The sequence below is a fragment of the Primulina tabacum genome, chromosome 1 (assembly GCF_025594145.1).
Source record: "Primulina tabacum isolate GXHZ01 chromosome 1, ASM2559414v2, whole genome shotgun sequence".
Classification (NCBI taxonomy): domain Eukaryota; kingdom Viridiplantae; phylum Streptophyta; class Magnoliopsida; order Lamiales; family Gesneriaceae; genus Primulina; species Primulina tabacum.
In genome coordinates, this window is record NC_134550.1 from 49,613,173 (window position 1) to 49,623,890 (window position 10,718).

Genomic DNA, 10,718 nt, shown 5'->3' on the forward strand with positions numbered 1-10,718 from the left:
ATCACCGCTCCTTACTCTTCTCTTCTTTTCTATTCTTCATTTATCCAACAAAAGTCACACCAAGCCTTACGTTCGAGCAAAGGGTAGGAAGTTTGAGCGCGCAAGAGGGAGAAGAAACAGCAGGGGCTTCCGGGTTTAAGTTGCGAAGTTGGTTGCAGTTAATTAATTCATCGGTTAAAATTTTGTTTCCCTGGTGTGTTGTTTCAATCTTGTTTAAACAACTTATGGATATGAACAATCTGTGCCAACGCCTCTCCTTGTTAATCTCTTTGAGATTTGAACTAAAGAACTTACACGAGTAGAAACATTAACACATGATCCGAGGATATACATTCATACAGAGATGATCAGTTAGCAACGATGAAGCTGATCATATGCCAACAAAGTACTAGTTTAGTTTATTATAAATCAACACATTTTATGCTTGACGTTTTGTTCTGGTCTGATATATAAATAACTAATAAAATTAGAGCTCGAAATCCCACACATTAACGCATGATCCTTTGGAATACACGGATGATGGATTCGCGACACCGCCAACAGTCACCAACAGAGTCGTAAGTCGTCTATCTAATTTGAACCCCTTCGGCAGCGTAAGGTACAGATTTAACCTGCAACATATATGTTAAAACAGTCGAAAACATTCGAGATAAAGTAACCCTTGTTTTAAAGCGAGACCAAGATTGACATATTCCAGCGAAACTAGGGTAAAAACTCACCAAGTCACGGAATTTGAGGATGTAGAACATCTCGAGATACCTACGAGTTTCACGCCTCTCAAGCTTCGATACATATTTCCAGAAGCCATATACACCGGCCAATGTCATCAACCTCTCAGAGTAAATCTTCCAAGTGTACCTTACAGAAACAAGGATTTGGTGATGATTTTGCACTTTCCCAAATCAAAGGTGGAAACTTTAAATGATGTCAAATTTGAATTCAAGGGCATGATACCTTTCTTGAATTCTTAGTAGACCAGCATCAGATATCTTCGCCCAGTAGCTGGGATCTTCATAGCATCTTTGAAAAAAATCTGCCATGAGGGCGGCAGTCTTTTCGGGATGGTACGGGTCAATATGAAATCCAGATTCCCCATCTTCGATAATTTCCAATGGACCACCATGGCAGGTTGCAAATGTAGGAAGGCCACAAGTCATGGCTTCCACCACTGTTAAGCCGAATGCTTCGTACAACGCAGGCTAAAAAGAAAAGGAATTGATATGACAGAGAAATATATTACCTGACTGATGCAACTAATACAGAAGAAACGATTACCAACGTCTTACCTGAACAAAAATTCCTTTCTTATCAGCTATGTAGCGGTAGAGTTCACCGTTTCTTGCTCTGTTTGTTTGTGCTGCTATCCAACGCAACTGGCCTTCCAAATTGTACTGCTTTATAAGAGAATGCATCTTCTCGATTTCTGATATTTCTTCTCTGTCACTCGATTGTTTTACGTCAAGGTAACCCGCAATGATCACAAGATTAGCCAATCCACGCAGTTCTTCATTTTTAGCATACAACTCCACCAGTCCCGTGATGTTTTTAACCCGGTCAAGCCTCGCCATGGAGAAGATTATGGGCTTTGAAGTATCTTTCAGTATACCTCTGATCAAGAATCAATCGAACTCAAATATTCTTCTCAAATTCAATGAGCTATACAAAATATTGACTTACATGTGCTCGTCATTCTGCTCAGGATCATATAGCAACTTTTCAAGGGATCCATGAAGAGAAACAAGTCTTTTTTCCTTCGCTGAATATGGAAAGTAAATGGAGTCATCTGCCCCAGGAGAAACTATGTTGAACTTAGGATCGAAGACGTCTATACCGTTGACAACACGGTATAAACCTGGCATAGTGAATGCTGTGTGACTCTCATACTGACCAACACTATTCTTCCTGAAAATCATGAATCAAATGCGATAACTCAAATATCATATTACGTGCCATAAAATGACGAGCGAAACCTTCTTTACAAGTTTCTTGAATGAAATTTATTGTAGCCTTGTCACATAGATTACGCTAGATTGGCCATGCCCAACGGAATAGCTTCCGATGTCCACAATGTCGTTATTAAGTTCAAGGAACGATATTGACTGCTGTTAGACTCTTCAAGAAATAAAGAGAGACAAGAAAAATATACACTTACGTGCCAGCAATTTCTTGGTATGTACTGGTGATGATAAAATCTGAATTATTCATGGCTATGATATCAGCAGTGAATTGAGATGAAAAGTGATATTTGTCCTCGAATTTTTTCCAATATATGTCCGAATCTGGATATTTAGTTTTCTCCAAGGCATGTGCGATGGTACACTGAAACAAAGAGGAAATTAAGATAGCCTACCGTAGCTAAATACCTCAGAGAAACTATGGAGAAATTAAATATCAATCTCACCTGTGTAACTCCCATTTTTTGAGATAACAGGGATGCCACCAGGTTTCCATCACTATAATTGCCAATAATTAGATCCGGTACTCCCTGTAACTCGGCAACAATTTCATTTGCTGAGTCCTGATCATTCCAAAAAGGGTTGGTGATTTGCACAAGTTATGAAAAATAGTATTCTCACCAATAAAAAATTCATAGAGCAAGATCCTCGTTACCGTCTTGTTTAACTTCTTTAAAACTTTATGTTGCTTTTGTATTGATGGATTTCAAATCCATGAATTTCAAATGTATTTTTGTTGTTAGAAGTAAGAACATAAATTTCAAATCCACATGTTACATATTTATATAACAACATTTCATGTTAATTATGATGAATTTCAAGTTAACTCAATGATGATATCATTTGAAATTCATTTTAATTTGTATTACTAATGTGTAAATAAGTAAGATGTTGATTTAATATTTGATCTATTGTTTTATTATTTACAATAAAACAATCATGGATTTAAAATCCATCTCCCCGAGTGCACCCTTATGTTAAGAGAATGGAATGCACTGATTTCTGAATCACAAGCAATAATTTTAAACTGAGATAGAAGGGCAATTTAAATAATCGAAATGAGTCAGAGAAAAACTTGTTCGTTCTTACTTCCGCAAACTTCTCCAAGTAGGGCCAAACATCGAACCTCGAGATCCATTGGCGTAGAATCCCATGCTCTGTTCTAAATGGAATTCGCAGAATATGTGAATACTCACATCCACTTACTCTTTCCAGTCTCTGGTTGCACGAGGTGCCTTTTGCATCAGGAATTAATCGAGTGACCTGAATAATAGATAATCAAGCTCAGCAAGATAGCGACACAAATATCCTAGCTATGTCCATAACCGCAAATTAATAAAAACTCCTTAGCATACAATAAGGATTCGAGGAGTGATATCCAGCCCTTGCTTTTTTATTCTTTGGATCATCTCATTCTCCAAGGCGCGTACTTGATCTAGTATATATACAACCTGCATGTAAACCAAAAAAGAATTGAATACTTGTAAAAGAAAAGTTCGTAAAAGAGTTAGATAACACGTCAACCAAGAATTTAAGTTTTCATTTCCGTGCAAATTCATTCAAATCCTAAAGAAATGATTACCTGACCGCCAGTATCAGGCAAGCCTAGGACATTTGCTTGGCCAAAGTAGCCATGTATTGAAAGCACAACAACATCGAACACCATAGGTAATCTACCGAGAAAATTTTCCACAGAAGACGGATCCGGAGCCTGAAGAATGTCAGATAGAAGATGCATCATCTCCAAAGTCCGTGCAGCAGTATCGCCCCATCCTTTCTCAAAACCCATTCCTTGCAATCTGTGTATCCACACGCCACAGGCCCACAAGCCCAAAACAACATGTGAACTTTGAAATTTGGGAACTAGTATTCTATATATTCTCTTTTATGAAAACTCACTCGTATTCAAACTCGGAATAGGGAGTGTCTGGTTGCAGTTTAGAAACATAATCCTCAGCCTTAACCAATGCAGACTCAAGCCTGGATATCCGTTGTATCCGATCATTCAACATCATCCCCTTTGCAAATAAACATTGGCAATATCAAGTATTTTTCCAGATAATTAGAAAAGAACTGCTCGTCAGTTTAAACAAGAGATGATGTAAATGAGCACTTACATGCCCTTTGTATTTGTGTGCACGAAGAAAATCAAGTAATGGCTCCAGAGATTCTTTGTTTCTAAACAGGAGTGAAGAGAGATGACGATTGAGAAATTGGACCCCATTTCCGATATATGATGATCGGGTCGGCCTAGGAAAAGTGGCGTTGAATGGCTCAAAATCCAGTTCAAGAACATATCGATCCTCATCCCTAGTATATGTTCGAAACAAAAGACACAGGTATTATAAATCATTCATGTTCCAACAGAGAGAGCAAAATCTTGACACAGAAAAATAGATTTCCACTCACTGCCCATTCACAAGTTCTTCCTTGAACCGTAGATATTCGGAAACTGTCAACTGCTCAACACTAAGTTCGTGCACGTTGACACGTACATATTCCCACACGCCAGGCCTTGGTCGGACAGCTATAGCAACAAAGGGTGGTAAAACTATGGCTTCCTGAAATAAAAAATATATAGCATAAATTGAAGGGGGTAGAGAACCACGATATTTCCCTCGGGTCCGAACACCAGTTTTCAAATAAGGAGTCAACATCTTCCACAATGTTCAAAAAATCCAGTACTAGAAAGGAGTAATTGGTTGCATACTAACTCAGTGTGCTACCAAGTATAACTATGGGACATTTGTCATTATGAATTATTCCACAATTTAATCTCATCAAAGGAAATACATTTTTGAATTAATCAAATATTCTTGAAGCCAAATTACTCACCAATTTATTTCTGATCCACACTCAATTATACCACTTTGACCGGAATTTAACTATCGCTATCACACAAAAACAAAAATTAACCTGAGCAGACTTCAACACTTCACTAAAGGGACCATCGCTGAGCTTTTTCCTCGAATCATCGTCACCGATGATGTTGTCCAAGACGTCAATCAGGTGATGGGGTTGTAATATACTCTTCCCCTGCTCCACATATCTTCAAAACCAACGGAAAACATAATCAAACCAAAACGATTCTCGAAAATCTAGAAGATCACATAATATTTTAAAGGAGAAGGAAAAAAAACACCGATATTGTTTCTTGATATAGTTTTCGATAAAATACCTCGAAAGAAGAGAAACAAGCTCGTTCCGGTGAGCGGCCAGAGTGTCCTCAACCCTTTCCCGGATGCTCGGTAATCTTGCAAGTTTCGAACTCGACATGGCGATTTTGTGATCCCGTTCTTCGGCTATCCAATGGAATACAAAATATTTCCCAGTTTTGTCAGTTTATCGGGTGATTCACTGACTTTATAGAGTTGTTGGCTATGCCGGTTAAGAGAGAAAAGGTGGCGCTTTCCCGTGCTTCATCAATTTTGGAAAATTTTCCATATTTCGTGTACAAAACATTAATGCATCACAACTTGTATTTGTTCTAAACTTTTAATAATTTTTATTATAGAGTTTTTTAAAAATTGAAGCTCTACAAAATTTCACAAGTACTCAAAATATCAATTATTTTTCATAACTCCATTAAATTCTATTAAATATAAAAAATAAAGTTTAAATATAATTATAAAATGTCAAAAAATGTTTTTAATTCAACTTAAATATTTGAATGCACATTTAATTGAGAATATCTCAAATTCACGTACTCACTTTCATTTTTTTTAAAAAATAATATTAATACAAACGATAAATTTGCATTCTTTTCTCCTCCATATATTTTTCTTTTTATTTAGACTTTTAAAAAATATTTTTTTTTGTTAAAAATAGTTTATAATCAAAATTATTAGCACAATTCATTTTATTTTTTGATTTCTAGTCATAAAATCTTTTAAAATTTAAAATTATATTTATTAAAAATTTTAATAAAAATTTATTATTCTATCTAACAAAAAATAAATTAATATTTTATTGACTTATAATAATTATTTTTAATAAGTAAAATTTATTTATTTTATTAATTATTATATAATATTTGATGTTTAATTATTTCTATATTTTTGTTAATTTATATTTTAATTTTGATTATAACTCAAAATTTTGTATATGATAATAAATAAAAAAATTTATTGTGATTGATACATAATTTTAAATTTTATTAAAAATCATATATAAGAATAAATATAATAAATTAAATATATTAAATATTTATAAAGTTACACTAATTGTAAATATTTTAGCATACTTATTATTATTTGCAGATACAAATAATCATCTTGTATAATTTTTTTGTTAGATGTATAGTCAAAAATCAAATTGATATATTTTTTATACAAAAAATTATTTAAAATGAATGAAATTATTTTAAGTTTGATTATTTATTAATACTGAAAATTATTGTTATATATTTTTTAAAAGTAAATTAATTAAATAAACATATTGAATTAACTTAAATAATTGAAATTTAATTAAAATAAATTTAATATTAACTTATTTATTGTCTTTATAAATTAAATCACATTTCACATTCAACTATATGGTAAATATTGTTTTGTGTGAATTTGAAGGTTTTATGAGGACAAAATAGGAAATCGACCAATATTATATGGATTACTATGTAGATATTTATTAAATAGAAAGCAATAAATTTGATATAATGAAGGATTGGTATGATATTTAGAAATATACTACATTAAGTTTTAGGAATATACTTCTATAAGACGATGTCACATATCGTATTTTGTGAGACGGGATATCTTATTTGTGTCATCCATGAAAAAATATTATTTTTTATGATGAAGGTATTACTTTTTATTGTGAATATGGATAGGATTGACACGGCTCACACATAAATATTCGTGAGACCGTCTCACAAGATATATACTCTCAATTTTATAAGTAATTTACATATATATTGCTAACAACCTGTCCCAACCTTCCTCTGTTTCGTAAAATGTTCTTGTCTAATAATATATACCAACTATTCTGGCAGCACCATGTGTATATATATATATATATGTTATGCTCATAAAAACGCTTATAAAATCGTCTCACACATTAATTCTATCGACAAATCTTCTATTTTATCCGCCATCATTAAAAAAATATTTTTTTTATATCAAAATAGTGCATGCAATTATTAGTCCCCTAATGTATCCCGCAGTGTGACCTATATATATATATATATATATATATATATATAAACGCCCACAGAATTGGTGTCAATTGATGGTTTTTTGGTGTCGGTATTTTCAAACTTTATGATTTGGTTTTTTCCTTGTCAGAAAGAGATAAGGTTTCCGTCTTTGATCCTGATAACCAATCAATGAATTACTTTCTTCCCCGAAACCCTCTATGTAACAATCGCGAATGGTTTCCACGTGATCAATCGCGAAGGGTTTCCATGTGATCAAGTAATTTAATCATGGTAAAAATTAATAATTTGTGTTATCGTATTCTGTGAGACGGATCTCTTATTTGGGTCATCCATGAAAAATTATTACTTTTAAAAAATAATCAAATATCAACATATTATTTTTGTAAATTATACATTTAATATAGTTGCAGCATTATTATCGAAATAATAAATTACTAATCATAATAAGCAATCACAAATCCTGAAAAGCACAGAGTGCATGTGCACAAGTGTATTGTGTATTATTATTTCATATTTATTCATAATTTAATTTTATGTTTCATCTCCGCAATCATTTTTTATTTTTTGTTTTCGACAGCAAAATCTAACACAGATCGGACTTTTTAAGGTATTAAATAAATAAATATTGATAAAAAAATAATAAAAGAGAGATTCCTCGGCTGCTCCATCTGCTGTTGATGGAGACAACTATTAACTTGTCAGCTTTGGAATCTATCGTTTAAAAAATGATTAATGGCCATAAACACTGATTGTTTAATAATATATTATTATTACATATCCAATATATAATATCGATATCTGCCTGTGAGTGAGTCCATCGTATTCATGTCTAAGAGAAGCCCAAAAAAATAATACTCTGTTCATGTTCTCTCCTTGTTAACTCTCATTATATCTTGAAAAATCTTTTCAAGCATATTTTAAAATTTTTCCTTATCATGATTTTCATGAAATAATATATACTCACATATATATATATATATAACATTATGTTAGGTATAAATTCGGTAAATAAACACCATTAAATCATAACTTATTTTCATAATCGATTAGAGACGTTAATTAAAAAAATGAACATACTTGTTTTATGAACATTAAAAAATAAAATCAAATCAATCGGGGAGATCTCGAAAAACTACACAAGAAAGCCAAGATGGAATATTTTCATCTAACCATTGGAAATATAGAGAAACATCTAGCTAGAAAATGAGTCACACAGTTGGCCGAGCGATACATATGCTTAATGAAAATAAAGCTAGTGTCCAAAAGCAAAAAATTGACATCCAAAGCTAGAACCCCTATTGGACCAAACTTCTCATCTGGATTAAGAGCTAAGTGAACCGCCTCGGAGGAATCTCAGAAAATACAAACATTAGAGAAGTCAATGGCTAAACAGAATTTCATCTCATAACGTAACGTCAAGAGCTCAACAGCAATAACACAACATGGATCACGAATAAGGAGTGATTTTGAGCCGCAAACCTGTCCAAGTGAGTTTCTAATTATGACAGCAATCCTGAAACGTTGATTCTCTTAATCATAGTCTACATCAACATCTAATCTGAATTGAAAAAGACGAGGAGGTTTCCATACATTATCCTCAAACTTCAGTGAGTTAAAATCCAGTAAAATAGATTTCAAACGAAGTATACGAACATGGCATAAACCCAATCCACTCTAATAGTTTTTCTCTGTCCGGAAGGTCCATGTTTGATTTTACAAATTTCATATCATATGGCCCAACAAACAGTAACAAAGAGCTCAAAATCTTCCTTATTAAAGCACTTCGACACATATAATGCGCAGTCAATAAAAGATGCATTATGATGCAACTTAAAACAATGCCAGAATGGAGTATTCTTCCAAGCTTCCCTAATAACCGGACAAAACAGCGGGCAATGACAAGTTGACGCATAATGAAATTTGCATAACGAGCATATTATTAAATTTAATATTTTTTTATTAAATCATTTTTTAAACTTACAAGGACATACTTTTCCTGCATTAATTCAATTATTTAAACTAGTATACTTGTCTTTAATCTGAGGACAAAATTAGATTTTTAGTTTATGCCGCTAGAATTACTAGGCAAGATTTTATCATCGAATAAAGCGACCAGTTTTGGCGGAATATTTACAAGTACTGTAACAAATTATATAATATTCAAAATTACTACGCCAGAATTCCTATACCAAGTACTTACAATAATATATTTTTACCAACATTAGTGAAGGATTAGGTTTATGTTAAGGCAAAAAGTGAATTTCAACGGGATTTACCGCACACAGATTTTACTTCTTTTTTATATCTGCATTTCTCCATGGCAGATCCAATTGTCCAGATATTTGAATCTCACGTGGCCAAAGAAATTTGAGTCGTTTGATCTGTCTTGAGCATATTATTCTCGTAATAGCACTGAATGATCTTTATATAGAATAATAATTGAGCTTGATGTTTAAGGCGGGGAAATATATAAAAAAAACAATTAAAAATAAATTCATAAATCTAGTGAGCACAAAAAACCACTAGTTATAGGGAAATTTCTTGATTCATTTATATGCTAGTGACTCAAATTAAATCGATATATACTTCAACTTTAAAGGTGACTTATTCGCTTTATTCATAGAGACTTATGCATCAAAGATGGTTGACGGCTTGACGCTGCACACTACTTCTCCCCATTCTCGGCTACTGCGGCAGTACTGCCTAATCTTCATCATCAAGCTTGTGTTCATCGGCGAATATCAAGATTCAGCATTGTCCTAGAATGTCTAATGAAGTTGCATGCACATTATCTTGCACATCAGGGGATGCATAGTTGGTGGAATAGTATTTTTTACAATTGTCGTCATGTGAATATCGGACCTTTTGTAAAGTTTGATTTGCATTAAGATCAATATATTTGATTCAACAAAAAAAAAAACGGACAGCATATAAGTAACATCACATGGAGATGTGGTGGATGCTCTCAAAAAATTGCTTCCTCTATCTGTCAGTGATTGAAGGGAAATAAGATTTCGATTTTAAATGATATATTTTATTTATTTCCTTAATAGAGTTTTCCTTGTTGATTTGATTGAGCAAATATTTAATATGATTTTGCCTTCCTTAGATAATGAGATCTTAATTATAGAGATATGGTATTAGTGTTTAAAAAGAGTTTATTCCTAATAAAACTCTCATTTTCCTTGTATTTTAGGTTTCTTTGTGGAAATATTATTCTTCATCTATAAATAAGAGATAAAGCTCATTAATAAAAGCTGCTTCAATATCGACCATACAAACACACATGTAGCAGAGATTTGCAGAGTAAAATTATTCTCGAAGACGTTGCTGTTTGGAGTGGTGATTCTCGTGTTGCGCTGAATGTTGCCAACATCTATAGACAACATCCGTAACAATGTTGACTGATGATTGCATCTAGTTGACAGTGGTTTCCGAGATCAAGTTTTTGCTTTCTTGATTACGTTTATTTTTGGTTTTGGTTATTTATTTTAGAGAGCTTTTATTTTCTCAACTTGTTGAGGAAATTGATTTTGATACAATCACTAGTGATAGGTTTTTTGTGTAAACATTGTGGTTTTCTAGTGATTAATTTTTGTCATAAGGCA

At 32.7% G+C, this 10,718-nt stretch overlaps 1 protein-coding gene across 1 annotated transcript; it reads right to left on the reverse strand.

The window, feature by feature from the left end:
- Window positions 1-240: 240 nt before the first annotated feature.
- LOC142546047 (sucrose synthase 2) lies at window positions 241-5,408 on the reverse strand. Its single transcript, XM_075653540.1, has 15 exons — window positions 5,134-5,408; window positions 4,872-5,004; window positions 4,365-4,516; window positions 4,073-4,265; window positions 3,855-3,973; window positions 3,538-3,754; window positions 3,311-3,406; window positions 3,045-3,218; window positions 2,402-2,518; window positions 2,153-2,319; window positions 1,678-1,902; window positions 1,287-1,608; window positions 955-1,199; window positions 720-858; window positions 241-611 (listed from the first exon to the last, which is right to left on the reverse strand). Exons 1-15 carry the CDS (start codon window positions 5,229-5,231, stop codon window positions 567-569), a joined length of 2,442 nt encoding a protein of 813 aa, XP_075509655.1. The 5' UTR covers window positions 5,232-5,408; the 3' UTR covers window positions 241-566.
- Between the last annotated feature and the right edge of the window lie 5,310 nt (window positions 5,409-10,718).